The sequence below is a fragment of the Theropithecus gelada genome, chromosome 9, assembly GCF_003255815.1.
Source record: "Theropithecus gelada isolate Dixy chromosome 9, Tgel_1.0, whole genome shotgun sequence".
In the NCBI taxonomy this organism is placed as follows: domain Eukaryota; kingdom Metazoa; phylum Chordata; class Mammalia; order Primates; family Cercopithecidae; genus Theropithecus; species Theropithecus gelada.
The window spans coordinates 107,670,355-107,689,328 of NC_037677.1; the positions used below are offsets into that span (position 1 = coordinate 107,670,355).

At 33.5% G+C, this 18,974-nt stretch overlaps 1 protein-coding gene across 2 annotated transcripts in view; it reads left to right on the forward strand.

Moving 5' to 3' along the window:
- Positions 1–18,292, forward strand: part of SHOC2 (SHOC2, leucine rich repeat scaffold protein) — a 91,006-nt gene extending 72,714 nt beyond the window's left edge. For both annotated transcript variants that reach the window (XM_025397747.1, XM_025397748.1), the window contains exons 4-9: positions 5,367–5,497; positions 9,519–9,707; positions 12,122–12,244; positions 13,821–13,958; positions 14,287–14,404; positions 16,221–18,292. In XM_025397747.1, the coding sequence (XP_025253532.1) occupies positions 5,367–5,497; positions 9,519–9,707; positions 12,122–12,244; positions 13,821–13,958; positions 14,287–14,404; positions 16,221–16,429 (908 nt within the window). In that variant the 3' untranslated portion in view covers positions 16,430–18,292. The remainder of the gene's footprint in view (positions 1–5,366; positions 5,498–9,518; positions 9,708–12,121; positions 12,245–13,820; positions 13,959–14,286; positions 14,405–16,220) is intronic.
- The last annotated feature ends 682 nt before the right edge of the window (positions 18,293–18,974 follow it).

The window sequence follows — 18,974 nt, forward strand, 5'->3', positions numbered from 1 at the left end:
TCCAATAAAGTCTATATTTCATAGACATGCTATTTTATAAAATAAGAATGAGTTGAAGAAAATAGATTTTTATAGACCTTTCATATAATTTTTTGTGTCTTGTTCCTAATGGAAAGGAGGACAAATAATGAAATGTTTTAGTTTTTGTAATTATTAAGAAAGTATGAATTAATGCCTATTGTATGCTTAGCACTGAAACAAATTCTGTGGAGAGAAATATCGCAAAGCTCCTCACTTACTGGGTTTTCAGTCTGGTGAAGGAGATAACTGATCCATGAAACAGTTAACATAAGACCAAATATAATTAATTGCCAACTTACGGTGAAAACAGTATGCTGGTATATTCAGTTTACGAGGAGGTCAGTAAGATCTTGATAAAAATGGCTAAGAATGACTTAATGAACAAATGCATTGGACTCAGTATGGAAGAAAAATGCAGTCTGAACACAACAGTGAGGACAGTCAAACAGCATGGAGGTGAGAATGAGCACAGCATGGTTCTGTGTCAAGGAAACAAGCTAAGTGGAGCAAAGTCAGTGAAGATCTTGAAGGAAGATTTGTTGATAGGGAGCCAAGTTGGATTCACCAACTAGCTGGTGACTGTAACAAGTTATTTCACAAATGTTACGGTAAAGTCCCTGCTGATTACCCTCAGATGGCTCTTACTGCTGCTTCCTAGGTATCTTTTTCATTTCTTTTTATCAAATGTCACAGGATGGCTATCTAAAACTTAAAACCACCATACTCATTTTTTTTTTTCCCACAATTTAGCTTATGTGTTCACTTTATGGAGAAGATGACCCTTACCATGTAAAGGGTCCAAACTTCTTACTTCTACATTTATTTTCCCTCTTTGCTCATCTTTTGTTCATTCTCTCCTGTTCCTAGAGACAGAGATGTTCCTTCTTTCTAAGATTAAATTTTTCACTTTCTTTATAAAGCCAGCTTTGATCCTTTATGTTGGAAATTGTGTCCCCCATCTCTAAACATTCAAAGATTTTGTTCATACTTCTTTTAGGGTATTATCGTAGTCTACTAAGTATTATAGTTATTTGTGAAAATAAACCACTGTACTGTAAGCCTCTTGAGAGAAGAGACTATGTCTTGTGTGGCACTGTGCAGTTTTACAGCAGTTAAATAAGTAGCTTGATTGATGGGTGGAGGTATATCATGGGGACCCCTAGAAGCTAGCAAAGAGTGTTTACATTTGATACAATAGGAAATAGGTTGTTTTTAGTATAAATGTTTTTGGCCAGGTGCAGTGGCTTACGCCTGTAATCCCAGCATTTTGGGAGACTGAGGTGAGTGGATCACTTTAGCACGGAGATTGAGACCAGCCTGGGCAACATGGCGAAACTCTATCTCTACAAAAATACAAAAATTAGCTGGGTGTGGTGGCATATGCCTGTAGTCCCTGCTGCTCCAGAGGCTAAGGTAGGAGGATCACCTTAGACCAGGGAGTTTGAGGCTGCAGCGAGCCATGATTGTGCCACTGCACTCCACCGTGGTCGACAGAGTCAGACTCTTGTCTCTTAAAAATAAAAAAAATGATGAGGGTGGGATTGGAGAAGGGACAAACATGAGAAATGTATTTTGAGAATACAAATAGAATTTTGTGACTGACTTAGAAGGTATAAAACTGATAGTAGAAAACATTTTTAACTAGATAAATATATACTTACTCCTTTTCTATAAACACAGTTTTATAGAATACAGCCTATCCTTTTAATGTTTCTCAATTTTTGCTTTATTATAATAAACTCTCAGTAAACAGCAAATACATATTACCAGTGTCTGGCTCTGCACTAGGGTTCTGACAGTGGATAGCTCACTAAGTCTAAAAATGGACATAGACATGAAATAAACATTTATAATATGGTGTAATCATGACGATAGAGGTGTTGGCACAGTGCCGTGGGTGTGCCTGTGCACTTGTCAAGAGGTGGGTAGAGCTTTATCACAGAGCATAGAGTTAAGTGAGTTAAATATCAGGAAACTAGGAATTCTAAAATGAATTTTGGGCATTTTTATTTTGTTCTTTATTTGGCAAATGATGTATACTGTTTATTGGCATTTTCCCCCTTGGTCTTTGCATTGTTAAGATAGCACATTTTGAACTTTAAAACAAATTGACTTAGAAACCAGAATTAAGTGAAATAACCTGCAATATATTGTCTAATATACTATTAAAAACATGTACAGGCATATAATGCAAATTGGTCACATTATATAAAATATCTCTGTAATGTAAAATATTCATCCAAAAGAAAAAGGATGGTGGAAGGATGTCACAATTTTTTAAAAAATTAGGATGACTTTAGAATTATAGATCTTATCAAAATTTTTTAAAATTTTAAAATATAGAAAATTAGGAAAAATGCAGACAAAATGAAACAAATTTTTAATTGTTCTTCCGTAATTCTGCCATGCAGAGATAACGGTTAGTTTTGATACATTTTCCCTTTTTTTGCGTGCCTGTTTCTTACGTTGTTGAAATTATACAAAATACACAATTTTATCATGCTTTTTTCCCCCAACTTAACATCATACCTAAAGTCTTTCACATCTTAAAACTTTTTATAACAACTTTAATATGTACAAAATATTGCAGAATATAGACATACTATAGAATGAAAATTATATATTTGAACATCTATTATGTATCTATTAGTCATGGTGCTAAGTATCTTATGCATGTTATATCTAACCCCTAGAGCTACCCTGTTAGGTGTGTGGCATTATTTCCACTTTATGGATAAGGAACTGACACAGAGAGGTTAAATAACTTGCCCATGGACATATAAATAATATAAAATACTTTGGTTTTTCTATTACATTGTGATGCTTCTAATTTAAATAATTATTCTTCTATTGTTGAATATTTAGATTGTCCCTATTTTTGCCATTATATGACTTAATTAACATATTTTGTCATAAAGCAAATTATTTTCTGCCAACCCAGCTTTTAAGTAACATTTTTATTGTCTTTTTTTTTTTTTTAAATGAGATGGAGTCTTGCTGTGTCGCCCAGGCTGGAGTGCAATGGCGCAATCTCAGCTAATGGCAACCTCCTCCTCCCGATTCAAGCCATTCTCCTTCCTGAGCCTCCCAAGTAGCTGGGACTACAGGCGTGCACCACCATGCCCGGATAATTTTGTATTTTTAGTAGAGACGGGGTTTCACCATGTTGACCAGGCTGGTCTTGAACTCCTGACCTCAAGTGATCCACTTGCCTCGACCTCTGAAAGTGCTGGGATTACAGGTGTGAACCACCACGCCTGGCCTAACGCCGTGATAGCAGTAGTGAATATTCTCGTTCATATTTCTAACCACTGAATTTTCTGAGGCTTTGGAAAGTCAATTTTTTTTTCTCCTGCAGAATTGACACGTCTCACCAGAGTGTCATCAGAAAGACGCTTCTGATGAAGTCACTAAGTGAAGCATTCTTAGTTAATTTACAAAGCATTTTAAAGACTAAATTAACTTGTCTTTGCTAAGTGGTGGTTTTTTATTGTTGCTTTTGTATTCAACTTTATGCCAGTTGGAATCTCACTTAATTAGATAGACCTAGTAAACTCTTGGCCCAGTTTCCAAACACTATTGTACAAAAGTGATGTATTAATAAATGAACATAGCATACCTATGGAATAGTTCTAATTGGAAGAATTGAAGTGGTTGTTACATTTTTCTGCATTATAGTTGACAACTTATGACATAGAATTAGGAGTATTTTTTTATCAGTGACTGATTCTTATCTTGAAAATGTAAAGGCTAAAAATTAGCTCCAATTATTCATTATGTGTAACTTCACTCGCTTGATACTTTCCACAAGAAGAAAAGATGCAGATGATTGATGACCAGATAAGGATCATGAGGCATAATGAGTGCTCTCTTAAGGTGTCAAGGCTTAACTTATGCTATAGACTAATGTATGTTTTCTGTAAGTATTGTAGTAATATTGCATCTAAGAAAGTTGATCATACGACAGCTTTTTGAACAATGATTAAAGCAAAAGGAAAGAAATGGACATCAAGAGGTTGCGAAGGCTGAAAGGCCTCAAAATACTTATCTCCAAGAAGTTAAGTGTTGACACAGGCATCCACTTCTGTAATTTCTAACACTGGAAATAACTGTTTAATTTAAAAGTAAAGGCTGCATTTGGCATTTTAACCTGGCCCATCCAAATATCTCATAGCAACAGTTGTGATTTGAAGTGAAAAAAGAAATTAATCAGCCACAGCAAAATAGCATGTTGGACTAAATTCTTGTCTTGTTAGCTTTTTTTGTATCAAAATTAACTTATTTTTAATGTATATTGTTTGCAGAATTGAATTTGAGTTGAACCATTTATGATAACAGAAGTCATTATATTCATCATTCATTATATATAGCTGGCCATGTAGTCTTGGCAAGAAAAATAGAAAATACCTAGAAAATAAAATGCTCAGCTGGGCGCAGTGGCTCACGCCTGTAATCCCAGCACTTTGGGAGTTCCAGGCAGCAGATCACTTAAGGTCAGGAGTTCAAGACCAGCCTGGCCAACATGGTGAAACCTCGTCTGTACTAAAAATACAAAAATTAGCTGGGTGCCTGTAATCCCAGCTACTTGGGAGGCTGAGGCAGGAGAATCGCTTGAACCCAGGAGGTGGAGGTTGCAGTGAGCTGAGATTACACCACTGTACTCCAGCCTGGGCGATAGAGTGAGACTCAGTCTCAAAAAAGAAAAGAAAAGAAAATGCTCTGCTTTTTTAAAATTCAATAATGGCTATTTTGTGCTCAAGCTGGATATGCTTAGATAAAAGAGACTATAACTTTCACTTCAGTTTGTAAGTTTTGGGGAGGGGGTTGAGAAATTTTTTACCATCAGGCCAACTTTTCAGTATTGAAGCTTTCTGATCTCAGTAAATAATTTATGTTTTAAACAATACTATTTTAGAAATTTGGAAATTTCTTCTCCAAAATTACGTGTACATACTTATATATAACTACTTGTTCTAAATTGGATCATCATAACATAGAACAAATGGAATAATTATTGTAAGTTTAAAATATACACAGCTTTGATGCAGTTAAATTAGGCCTTATCTAAAGATTAACTTGTTAAAGTATGCCAATACTTTATCTAATTGTTCATTTAAAAACTAACTTATAGCTGTATATTTCCTTATTTCTCCGAGACAAGTGAGCATAAAAGTGATTTCAGTTTCATCCTAATCAATAGTGTAGTGTGGGTTCCTTGTGCTAGAAGTTAAGGATCTTGCTGAAACAGTACTTTAATTTTTAAATAGTTAGTACATAGCCTGTGACAGTGAGAGGCTCATCAGATTTTGTAAAAAATAAATTTCTTTTTTTGTGTGTGTTTACAGGAAACCTGTCCAGTTTAAGTCGTCTTGGTCTGAGATATAACAGACTGTCAGCAATACCCAGATCATTATCAAAATGCAGTGCACTTGAAGAATTAAATTTAGAGAACAATAACATTTCTACTTTACCAGAGGTAAGAAGTGGATTAGAGAAAACAAGATTTGAAGTGAGTCTGCAAGATAATTCAAGGAAAGCTAGTAAATCTTTATAGCAGGGTAAATAAGTTGGTCATTGAGATTGTTTAAATAATGAGTATGCTGTGGATGTACCACCACTGCTAAAGTAACTCCAAACAAGAAAGAATGGGTATATGAACCTATTAAGTTTTTATTTTTTTTAATGCAAAGAAAAAGGGAAAAACTAGGAGAAAAGTAAGTGTGCTGTATTCTACTTTAGCACCATGTAAATCTCATTTCATTTTGGGAACTGACAGTAAAGGTATTAAGGAAAAGCTATATGGCTGGTTTTAAAATTCAACTACCCTATCCAGTTCAGTTATAAAAAGAAAGATGATAAGTGATACAGAATGCATTGTCTATCATCAAAATTAATATTAGCAGCAATTCTCCTGTGACTCAAATTATTACCTTGTTTATGCAATAATATTAAGGCCTATTTAGTATAAAACAATTGCCAGAATCTTTTTTTAAAACACATTTTTAGGTTTTGTTGATTCTATTAGAAAAGTATTTTCACTTATTTTGCTTAGGGATTAATTGGGTAAGATATAATACTTTTTTTTTTTTTTTGAGGCAGAGTTTAGCTCCCGTTGCCCAGGCTGGAGTGCAATGGCGCGATCTCGGCTCAGCTGCAACCTCTGCCTCCCAGGTTCAAGTGATTCTCCTGCCTCAGCCTCCCAAGTAATTGGGATAAAAGGCACTACCACACCAGGCTAATTTTGTATTTTTAGTAGAGATGGGGGTTTCACCATGTTGGCCAGGCTGATCTCGAGCTCTTGACCTCAAGTGGTCTACCTGCCTCGGCCTCCCAAAGTGCTGAGATTACAGGCGTAAGCCACCGTGGCCAGCCAATATAATACTCTTCTTTTAAAGTTGTCTTTATCAATATTATTATTAGTCTTTTACTATTGACTTTCCTTATTTTCCTACCTATTTTAGCATGTCAACAATGGATGTTTGCTTATAGTTGTTCAAGCATATCTTACTGTAGTAATGTAACAGAAGAATTGTGGACTTACTGATTGATTGAGCTTTGCAAAGTCTTTTTTTTGTAACAAAAAATGTCTTACGTAAGTGCTGCTACTATGTTTTGACTTGGTAGTTTTTCTGAGTGTGTGTGTGTAATCGAATTAAGAACAAAGATTCTTTAAGGCCAGGCGCTGTAGCTAATACTTGTAATCCCAGCACTTTGGGAGGCCGAGGCAGGTGGATCACTTGAGGTTAGGAGCTCAAGACCAGTCTGGCCAACTTGGCAAAACCCTGTCTCCATTAAAAATACAAAAAATTAACTGGGTGAGGTGGCGGGCACCTGTAATCCCAGCTACTCAGAAGGCTGAGGTAGGAGAATGACTTGAACCCAGGAGGCAGAGATTGCAGTGAGCTGAGGTCACGCCACTGCACTCCAGCCTGGGCAACAGAGGGAGACTTTGTCTCAAAAAAAAAAAAAATAAGTGAAAAAATTTAAATTAATACATATCCAGTCTTATTGTCAGTGAAGTGAAACTCATAATTACTGGGTACCTGTTAGGAAATATGGATTTTCCTGGGAGCTTGTTAGAAATGTGGACTCTTGGGCCCCACTCCCAGTCCCACTGAATATGGGAAAGTATGAAATCTTAATTTAAAAGTAATCAGTGTGCTTTGGAAGCAGCATAGTCTCAATGCAAATGTGAAATTATCTGCATTTATAGTGAGGAAAACAATAAAATCCATTAGACAGCACTTATAAGATACCCAAGCTGGGTTAGGCAAGAAATCATGAAAGTGGTTTTCAATAAGGGCATATTAAATAGCTGAAATCAGAGCTGCTAAAATGACTATTTTGTCATTTGAAGACTGTCTGAAAATGGACTTATTTTAATGTAGATGTCTACATATAAGTAAAAGGAACTTAATAATTTGAACCACATAGTCCCAAGGCATGAGTCTAGGTACTCTACATGTACTATCTTGTTTAATCTTTGTCATAAACCTACTAGTTATTGGAGTATCCTCATCAAGCAGCAAAATAAGGCTTAAGAGAAGTTATATTTTTGGCCGAATTTGTTACCTTAGATATTTTTCTGGAAGTATGGTAAGAGGTGTATTGATTATCTAATTAATTCACCAAAGTTGACAAAACTTAGTAGAAGGTATAAAATAGGAGCCTAGATGTGTCTGATTCTAACCAAAAAAAAAGATAAGCAACCCCTGTTTCACAATGTGACTAAGAAATGAGAGCTCGAAGAGCTGCCTTCTTGTTGCCCCTTCTCAAATATATTCAATATTAACATTTTATCATATGAGTCAATTCAATAAAGTAAGTCAGTTGTAAGAATAAAAAGAATCACATTTTTTGCCATGAGGCTCAGTAAAACTCCTTTATTTTCAATTGAGTAGCCCGTAGAGATTTTTCGTGAATCGACTGCCATGCAGTTTTCTGGCCACAGTTTTACCTCTGTTGTTCCTTTTGTTTGTATACAACAATACACAAATTTTAAGGGTAGCTTCTTAAGATACAGTATAAAGAAACAAGTTTCAGTTCTCTGTATAGGTATATCCTCAATTATATAGTTACTTCATTCCTTCAGATGGCTTTGCCAATTACACTGTCACCTCAAGTACTAAGTTTTCAATTTGCTGATGGTGGACAGCTGAAGTTTGAACATTGTTTAAAAAACATACATACCTCACACAGTGCTTGCTTCTCCCTGCTTGTGCTTTTACTTTGAATCTAGAGTGTTTCTTCTATTTCTCTGAGTATTTTAAAATGTTTTCATCCTTCAAGATCTAGCTGTCAACTTTCATCCTATTTTTCCAGTTATTCCAGTATTCCTTGCTTTGAATTTAAATAGAGAAAGGATTTAAAATTTAAGCACTTACTCCCTGCTAGGTATTGTAAAGTTATTTATGTATTTTATCGCTTTTAGTCTTCCCTATGACCCATAAAATATTGTTATTTAAATAATGATACACTAGGTTCAGAAAAATAACTTGCCAAAGTCACAAGCTATTTAAAGATAGAGTCAAGATTCAAAACAATTTATAGCCTTTACTAGTATTTCTCAGATGTTAATGAGCATGCAGATCACCTGGGAATCTTGTTAAACTGCATATTATGATTCAGTGGCAGTGGGGCCCAAGAGTCTGCATTTCTCACAAGCTCCCAGGGGATGCTGATACTGCTTTTCCTTGGCCCAGACTGAATAGCAAGAGCCTATTCTATGTAATTGATTATTGATTATATACAGTCATATATTATTTTCTAATTATTTCTTATCTATGTACTTCTTAACTGCAGAGATTCTTTGGTAATACCTGAATATTTAATACTTTGGTTAAATGGTGGGAGTCTAAAGTAGGGGAAGATGGGGTTATGTGCTAAGTAAATACTTATTTAATGGGTACATATATGCCCTCAGAAATTTTACCATATAGAAAAGCGGTGTATTATACAGTATCAGGAAGCATAATTATCTCCTGAATTTAATGTTCCCTAAAAGGAATCATTATGTTAATCTCAATAATTTAGAGATAGGTATATAACTTAAGACTAGGTAGGATTTGTCACACAGCCAGTGGCAGAGGCAGGACTCAGACCTGGAACTGTCTGACACTAAAGTTTCTGCAATGTAGAAATTTCAAATTAGTCACCCATGAGGCACCTCTCCACACACAGACATGTTTTCCTTATTCCATACAGTGTTTTAAATAAATTGAAGCCAAAGAATAAAAATTGGAAAAATGTTCTGTTTCCTCCTATAAAATCTGGAAGTCTACATTGGTTCCACATTTCTGCAAGGTACCAATCTGCTAGAGCTATGTAGTGACTGTCCCTGTAAAGAGGTGTCACAGACTGCCCTAACCAGTCTTTGTCATTTGTCACCCCCAAAGCCCTTTGAGGCATTTGTGTTGAGACTGCTGTTCTATACAAAATGAGTCTCATCACAGTTCTAATTCTTATGTTTATTTCATTTTTTTTTTTTTTTTTTACAGAGTCTTTTATCAAGTCTTGTGAAACTGAATAGTTTGACCTTAGCTAGGAATTGCTTCCAGTTATATCCAGTGGGTGGTCCATCTCAGTTTTCTACCATCTATTCCCTCAACATGGAACACAATCGAATCAATAAAATTCCATTTGGAATTTTCTCCAGAGCAAAAGTATTAAGTAAGCTGAATATGAAGGTAAGCATATATTTGTTTATTAGGGGAAGGAATTGCTTTAACTGGTACTTCCACTAATATTTATGTTTTTTCTAATTGTGTGGGGAGTGGGTACTTGTACCTTGCTGATGGGTCTAAACTGATAATAAGACATTTCAGGGTACTTTGTATCAGATAACAAATATCTTAGAACTGTGCATACCCTTAGGAATTTGTCCTAAAGAAATAATCATTGTCCAGCTCAGTGGCTGATGCACCTGTAATCCCAGTGCTTTGGAAGGCTAAGGTGGGAGGATCCCTGGAGGCTAGGCGTTCAAGACCAGCTTGGGCAATATAGTGAGACCTTGTCTCGCAAAAAAATTTTTAAAAATTAGCTGGCCTGTGGTACCAGCTACATGGAAGGCAGGGGCAGGAGGATTGCTTGAGCCTGGGAGTTCAAGGCTGCAGTGAGTTATGGTGGCACCACTGCACTCCAGCCTGGTGAAGAAAGCAAGAACCTGTTCCCTATCCCCCACAAAATAGGAAATATGAATATCTGTAAAAGTATAGTTGTAGGGATATGTATTGCAGAGCCATCTATTTCATAGGTACCAACTTATTAATAGAGATTTGATTTTGTTAAGTAATTTGTCTTTAGTGGAATACTGTGGAGCCATTAAAAATGATATTTTGGTCTAAAAGAACACTACATACTAGTTGAAATATTCTCATTTTATCAAGTGGAAGAAAGTTAAAGCATGTAAAAAATATTTTCCCACCCAGAGTTTTTGAAAGCTGTTTTTAATATGCTTAATTATATATTAAAGATCTTTATATTTATACATATAGCTGGTTTTTGCCAAAATGTTTAGAGATCAGAATTATTTATGGGTGAACGTTAGTTTCCTTTTGCTTACAGTGATCGAGTTTCACTTTTGTAATGCAATTTATTGCAAAAGGAGAAAACAAATGGAAAATTACCAAGTTCAGTGATTTAATTTGTACTGGACAAACTTTAGGCCCAAAGAAGATAACTGAATTGACCACATAGCTAATAGTATTCTTCCTGTCATGATGAACCGTTTGAACATAATTGTGGTTCTTTAAACTATAATCTTAAATGTACAATTTTTAAATTACATCCACACTTGCTCATAAATATGGTACGTATCTTTTATGATGATTCTTTGGAAGTATATAATAAGTAAACTAATGGAAATTCAAGATACTCTTACAGTTTTAACAATTGTAAAATTTCTTGTTAATCAGTCTGGTTATATGAGATTTAGCAGTGGTAATGGTGTTGATTCTGAACATTCATTTTGTAGTAATAGGCTTAAAACACAGTAGTTCAGGGGTTCATTAGTTTATGCATTTGCATGTAAGTACCAGTAGTAAATTTTTAAAAATGAAAATACCTTATAAATCATACTATAAGTGTCAGTAGTTTAGGCATACATAGGTAATAAGCTTAAATATTAAATAGATAACAAGTTTAAATATTACAATAAAAGAAAAAGTTGGTTTTCAAAAGAATGTTTGCTACTTGGGATTTCTTTTGTGGGTCATTTTGTGTGAAATGAGACAATCCATGTGCAATGCAGCTAATTTTAAAGATACAGATTGACATAAAGGATATAAAATAATACTGCCACTGAGGTAGCATCACTGTTAACATACTGGCATATATCGTTGGTATTGAGCTGGATGGGGTGTTGATTATCCTGTCCCAGGACCAATACCCCTAACACATAACAATGTGGTACAAGACATTATTGATGAAAGTGTACTTTATAAGTGAATTAAAGTGGCATACTTTTTTTCTGTGAACAGCCGTGTCTAATTTTTAAACCAAATTAAGACCATATTTACTGTTTCCTCTGTTTCAGTGATGAATATATTTTACCATTTTTTTCTTATGGATTTTTAAAGTGAAATGGTAAATACCTGATTCGTGTTTTAATTATTTAATTTGTTGTCTTTTTAAGACTATTTTCCTCCCCTACTTTACTGCTTAGCACCTCAAGAATTCCTGAGTTCATTCTGGTTTCCTCATGGGATGTGATTAGATGTGTCTTATTCTATTGTTTTCATATCTTTATTTGAGCATTTATATTTTATTCAGTGATTTCTACATATTGTGAAATGGTAAAAACATATTTATAGGATCTTTGAAATCTCCAGTGTTTCTCTGTATAATGTATTTTTCTATTTCCATTACAATCACATAAGGAACAAACTTCCAGTTTAACTCCCAAATAAAAGCCTCATTACTGTATAAAAAACTTTGGAGGCTTAGAGTTTTCTGTTGCTGATTTTTTTTTCTTTCTATATTTAAATATCAAAAAGGAGAGTAAGATTTTGTTTAGTTAAGAATTCTCTTTCTGAAGCAACAAGTGTATATGGAACTTTGTTTTTGTGGTTCTACCTTGGATGCTTCTTTTTGTCTTTGCCAGGACAATCAATTAACATCACTTCCCTTGGATTTTGGAACTTGGACCAGTATGGTAGAATTGAATTTAGCCACTAATCAGCTCACAAAGATCCCTGAGGATGTGTCTGGTCTCGTTTCTCTTGAGGTTAGTATAAATGAGCACCTCAGAACCTTCCATACTTATCTCATTTAAAAATTTCAAATTGAAATAAACAATTTCTGTTTGGGTGAAGATTAATAATTAGAAATGTTAGAACTCCCTTAAACATACAACCCTAATAGGATAACGAAGTGTTGACTTAAGTAGTCTAGATTCAGTCCTTTTGAATTTCTCTTGCATACTAAAAGTTGGTATGTTTGAGTGCCATAAAGTATTAATATCTCTAAAAGAAAAGTTCTGTAAAAGCATCTTTTAGAACAATTTTTTTCTTTAGTCTGTTTAAAAACTACACTATTGTCTACCAAAATAATTATCGATTCTCAGACTGTCATTTAGAATGCTTTATCATACTTTTTCATCCTAATTATCCACCTGCTATTTTATTTACTCATTGATTATTGTCTTTGTTGTAAATCTGGTATGCCGATTTCTAGCCCTCTAAGCTTAGTCCTATTGTTTTCTGTATCTAGAATGCCCTCTTGTCATCCCCTTTTTTCTTTTAGTATGTTTTTCCATAATTAAAGATCCATTTTATTTTCACCTCTTCAGTTAAGGATGATTTCTCCTGCTTCTGAGTTCCTAGAGTTTTCATCCCTTGGTGAAAACACTTACTAATAGTAAATATATTGTTTTTTAAAATTTCCTTCATATCCATGTTTTTTAAAGATCTAATTTTTAAATTATTTAATAAGGTGAAATAGTGTGGTTTAATGGCTAAAAACATGGGCTTTGAAGTCAAACAAAGCTGAGTGTAATTATCTCTGTATATTTATGTACTTAACTTGCCTAAGCTTCAGTTTCTTAAGCTGTGAAATGGGGATAATAAGAGTATCTTGTAGAGTTGTAATTAGGATTAAATGCAATAATGCACATAATACATTTAGTGCAGTGCCTTGCAAATAGTAAAGTCACATGGTGACTGCTGTTATTATTTTCTCGGACTTATTGTATGTATTTATTATGGGTGATATAACATTAGGGAAAATAAATGAACATAAAAACTTACCCAGACCTTAGGCATCTGTTTTACCTATTGCTCTTTCTCCCAACCCAGTATTGTCTCCTTCCTTTCTGCTAGTTTGTAACTTTATCGGAACAAAGGCTATCTTCCTCTGCCATTTTTCCCCTCTTCAGTATCTTCCAGGATGCTTTCAATATAATAAGTATACCACAGATAATAAATACAGTGGATTGATATAGCAAGTTTAGAAGTTAGTTTTTACCGTCCTTTAGTAATGGTTTGTAAGGGTTTTGAATAAATAGTTTCCTATTAGATAAACATTTGTAACTGTTCAGTAATTTTTTTGAAATGTAGTTAAAATTAAATTGCTTCTTTTGTTTTCATTAGTTTTGATATAATCAAGTAAAATCTCTTTTCTAATAACTATGGTGATTTTTTTAGAAAAGTAAGTTAAATATTTTATATGTTATATAATTGAACATTACCCTTAATATTCACTGTTTGGAAAATAAGCATTGCTTAATAGATTTTAAGCCACACAATGATAGTATATAATTTCATTTCATGATTTGCTAAAAATTATCAATAATTTCTCATTAGGTTCTTATCTTATCAAACAATCTTCTAAAGAAGCTTCCCCATGGTCTTGGAAACCTTAGGAAGTTAAGAGAGTTAGATCTGGAAGAGAACAAATTGGAATCCTTGCCAAATGAAATTGCATATCTTAAGGATTTACAGGTAAACATTATCCTAGTGGTTTGTAGTTATATAAAGTTTTTGGAATCCATTCTAAATTGCACATTTTTCTTAAGATTTTGATGTAATTCTTGGATCAGATAGACTTTCCTATTCTAGTATTAGGGCTGAGTTTTGTGTTCATATAACCTGGCTTTGTTTTCCTAACAAATGATATTTTGTGAAAGAAAAATATGTAATGTAAGTGATTCTCATTCTATCCAATCTAGTTTCCCTGTTAATTTATTTTATTGTTTAGACATATTATTTTAATTTACATTAAATGTAGGAAATATATTTGTAACTGTCTTTTATTTTGTTAATCTTCTAGAAATTAGTCTTGACAAACAACCAGTTGACCACTCTTCCCAGAGGCATTGGTCACCTTACTAATCTCACACATCTGGGTCTTGGAGAGAACCTACTTACTCACCTTCCTGAAGAAATTGGTATGAACCCTATGAATGCTTGACTCTGTACTAATAATTTGCTCTTGTGCATTCAAGCAGTATATCAGATAAATATGACAAATCTATTGTTTTTTAAACTGAGGTTATATTAGGCTTAAGATTTTTTTTTTAATAGAGCACTGATGGTTGATTGTTGATTGGTTTTGGTTAGGATTCCTAAAGGCTGTTAGGATTGGTTTTAAGATTAATACTGTATTTGAGAATGTTTTGGAATACTTACATTTCCAGTAGGTTTTATGTATAACCTCAATTTAGAAGTTATTTTATATTCCTTCTAAATTTAAAAATTACACAGGGTTGAATTAAATTAGTAATGTTTATGCCAAAAGAACATTTCTTTATGAGATTTTAGAATTGATATTAATATTTAACCAATATTAACATTTGGGAATACTTAACATTTTCCAAGTGTTTTCATTTCCATTATTTTATGTAATATACATGACCACCTGGAATTTTAGACAGTGCAAGTTGTAATCTTGCTTTATAAAGAGAATTACTTGATTAAGGTCACATGGTAATTAAATGTTAGCTTTTAAATTAGTAATTCTATGCATTATGTTCTTCCATCTGTAGTGCACTGTCCCACAGGAACTATAGGTTAGTAAACACCACATGTTCTCACTCATAGGTGGGAATTGAACAATGAGAACACTTGGAAACAGGGTGGGGAGCATCACACACTGAGGCCTGTCGTGGGGTGGGGGGAGGGGAGAGGGATAGCATTAGGAGATATACCTAATGTAAATGTTGAGTTAATGGGTGCAGCATACCAGCATGGCACATGTATACATATGTAACAAACCTGCACGTTGTGTACATGTACCCCAGAACTTAAAGTATAATAAAAAAAAAATGGTTTTGGAGATGGTTGACAATTCAAAATCTAGCGCTGCTGCTTATTGGCTTTGTGACTTTAGATAAGGTATGTAAACTCCCTAAGCCTCAAGTTTCTTACCTGTAAAATGATGATAATAGTAAGTTCTCATAGGGTTGTTCTGAAGCTTAAATATCTTACATGTAAACACATTGATTACATACTAGTTATTATTTCTGTTAGTTTTCTAATAAATACCACTGTCAAATATTCTGAATTTTGAAATTTAAAAATTGGAAACACATGAGGCAAATTTACACATATATTTCTAGTATATATATTCACCTGATCTCATTTAATTGCTTGAGACATTTTCCTAGAGAATACAAGTATCCTAAGATAGTCTAAGAAAAAAATTTTAAAGGTCTCATAAATCGAGTTTTGGCTTACTGCCATACATGTGATAACTCTCAGTGAAAGCTTCATATTAAGTAATAAAACTTTTGCACATAAGAAATCTATTAATTTGAGAAAATGTTACATGTACAACAGAAAAGTGGTTATAGACATTGAATATATAATAAGCTCACTTTTGGAGTTTAAAAATATATATAAGTAAGTATTATATATGTGCCAAACTATCCCAAACAGAATCTCTGGAGATGGGGCATATGTATTTTCAAAATACAAAGCTCTCCAAGCTTGAAGACCTACCATAAAGGAAGGGGTTCTAATTTATTTAGTTTGTATGGAGTGTGAGCTGGACATCAGGAGTTTAAAAAGTCTTCCAAGTTGATTTGAATATGCAGCAAAATTTGAGATCCATGGTTGTAGAGTTTTAAAGCTAAGAAAGGAGAATTAAAGGAAATGTGTGTTCAGTATATGTAATGACCAGCATAGCATCATGCCCGGTTGAACTTTTAAAATAGCAACTAATTTTTAAAAAAATAATTGATTTGATTTTTTTTTTTTTAACAGGTACACTGGAGAACCTAGAAGAACTGTATTTGAATGACAACCCCAACCTGCATAGCCTTCCCTTTGAGCTGGCACTCTGCAGCAAGCTTTCAATCATGAGTATTGAGAACTGTCCACTCAGTCACCTTCCACCTCAGATTGTTGCTGGGGGGCCTTCTTTCATCATTCAGTTCTTAAAGATGCAGGGTCCGTATCGTGCCATGGTCTGATACAAATCTGCTGGTCCCACACACTGTTCAAAAATAGACTGCCATTAATGTTTCTTATCTATATCTGTATCTATTTATGTAGATATTGGTATATGGCAGATTTATAAAAATTGCATTATGTGTTTATGCTAATAGAGGAATCATAGCCATTTAGAATTTTTTTTAAATTCTGTACAAAAGGCTTATATAAGTTTTCTTTGCTGAATATGATGGATGTTTTTCTGTTGTGTATTCTGATATGCCAGTTTGCTTAAAACATTTGCCAACAAATTATGAAGTTATTAAATTTAAGGGACAGAGGTAGTATAGTTAGATATACTTTCTCTTAGGAAAAATAATGGGCAAACAATTTTGTTGCAACTTTTCATATATATTTTCCCCTTACCAATTGTTGTATCTTTATAGTATTGTAGGCCCTGAAAGTAGAATTTTTCTTTAACTTATTTTGAGATTTGAGATTTAAATTTTATGTATTGTTTACAGTCAGAGTAAATCACTGGATTTTTTGTTTGTTTGTTTTGATTTGCTCTGTTTTATTCAGTCAAATCTAGAGTTTGAATCCTCTGCTAAAGAATTTGCATCAGCTGGTTTAAATAGTGAAAGGTATTTGCTTGTTAAAAAAAAAAAAACCAAAAACTGGCAAAGTGAAAAGTTACAGTAGAAAATCTAGAATTTCTTTAATTATGCTTCTCTGACGAGTTGTGAAGCGAAATACCTGAAGTGAATCTTTGGGTAGGAGAAGGATATTGAGACCTTTTCTAGTATGAATATTTTTTAAGTTTGGGGGAAGAGAAACTTGTAGTGAAAAGGAGTTTTTTCATTCCTGAAAGTTGCAGATCCACAAAAACTAACAGGATAATTTGGCAAATAAATTACATATAAACACACACAATCTATATATGTATATACAATGCTATATAGATATGTATTTATTATATCATAAACTACAGTAGGTAACTTTAAGGATTTCTTCCTATCCTTGTACAATGACATGAATGTCTTTCTTTGAAAACTGCAATATATGTATGTTTCAAGGTTATTTAACAGTGTACTATGGTTTTATATCTTGACTTGCCTTGTACATCTTTCAATTCTGGAATATCTGTGTCTAAGCACAATATCTTCACACTGTGCTGTATTGCTGCTGAACTAAATGCACTTTTCCCCACATGTGGGGCACTGGCTTCAAACAATTCAGTTCAGTATCATTACTTTTAATCTCATCTTTCCTTTCTTGGTATTTGTTAATACAGTTATGGAAAAGAGGCACATTGCATAGAAGCCATTGGGGAGTTCAGTGGAAGTTCTGTAAGATGTGCATGTACTATTTGATATATTTTCTTTTGCTTCACTGCTTTTAATACTTAGCAGTATTGTTGGTCTAAGTCAATTTGATTATTGAGGAGTCTCAGAGCAAGTTGCGTTCTGGATGTCATCCTAAAAAACACTTCATATATAATTAATAACTATTTTGTATAATTACATATTGCTGCTTGTGTTTTTTTTTTTTTTCCATTTAGTTGGGCGTTGTGTTTTACACAAAACCATTTTTTAATTAAGGCTGTGATATTAAGATAGAAATTTGGACTGTTGTTCTGCTTTTCCTGGCACTCAAATTCATGACTAGGTTTGAGATCAAACCTATGTTTGTAATTAGAGATTTTATAAGGATCAACTAAGAAATGGAAGGCAGGTGAAGATATAAAACCCTAGAATGCTTAAATGTGCTGTAAAACTATTGTAGATGTCACTGGATTTTACCAAGTAATATCCTTTCTTCTTTTTTTTTTCCCCCATCTACTGTGGCTTTTCAGTTAAAATTTTGTTTATAAAAGGAATTTGTTTATTACAGCTCTACCTAGAGCTTGTGTGTATGTGTGGTTTTTTAAATTCCGTATCCAGGTATGTTTATGTATTAAGATGATGGAACTTGAACTTTAAAGGTAGTAACTAAATGTCTTTTCTTAAAAAAAAAATGGTTATTGTTTCTTAAAATGAAAATAGAGTTCTAAAAGCATTTTTGTTCCACCTTTATTTATGTTAATCTGTAACAGAAATGTAAAATGATCAGTCTTACATGTAGAAGTCATGCTGTGTGTAAGCAATATAATGACAAATTATAAAAAATTTTGAAGAAGTATAAAACATATATCCTCTGTAGTCTGTCACCTTGTAAGAGCCCACAAATTTCATTATTTCTACCAAGAAACTAAAATGAACTCTGATTAAGATATCCCTGTGAAATCAAGATATTTAATATTTAAATAGTTTGAATATAATAAGGGATATTGTTGAAGACTACATATGAGCTAATACTTTTTCCTGAAACTGCAATGGGACTAATTGGCATATCCAAAAATTTGCCTTTCTTTTAAAGAAATTATATTTAGTCTCTCCATGAGACTCAGCAAATAAGAATGTTCAAGGATGTTATATTATAAAAACATTGCTCTAAACTTTGCTTTTTGTTAATATGTAGCAGAAAAATGGCAATGGTAATGTCAGGCTGTCCTTTTGTGAGAGTTTAATACTTTCTAAATCCCAC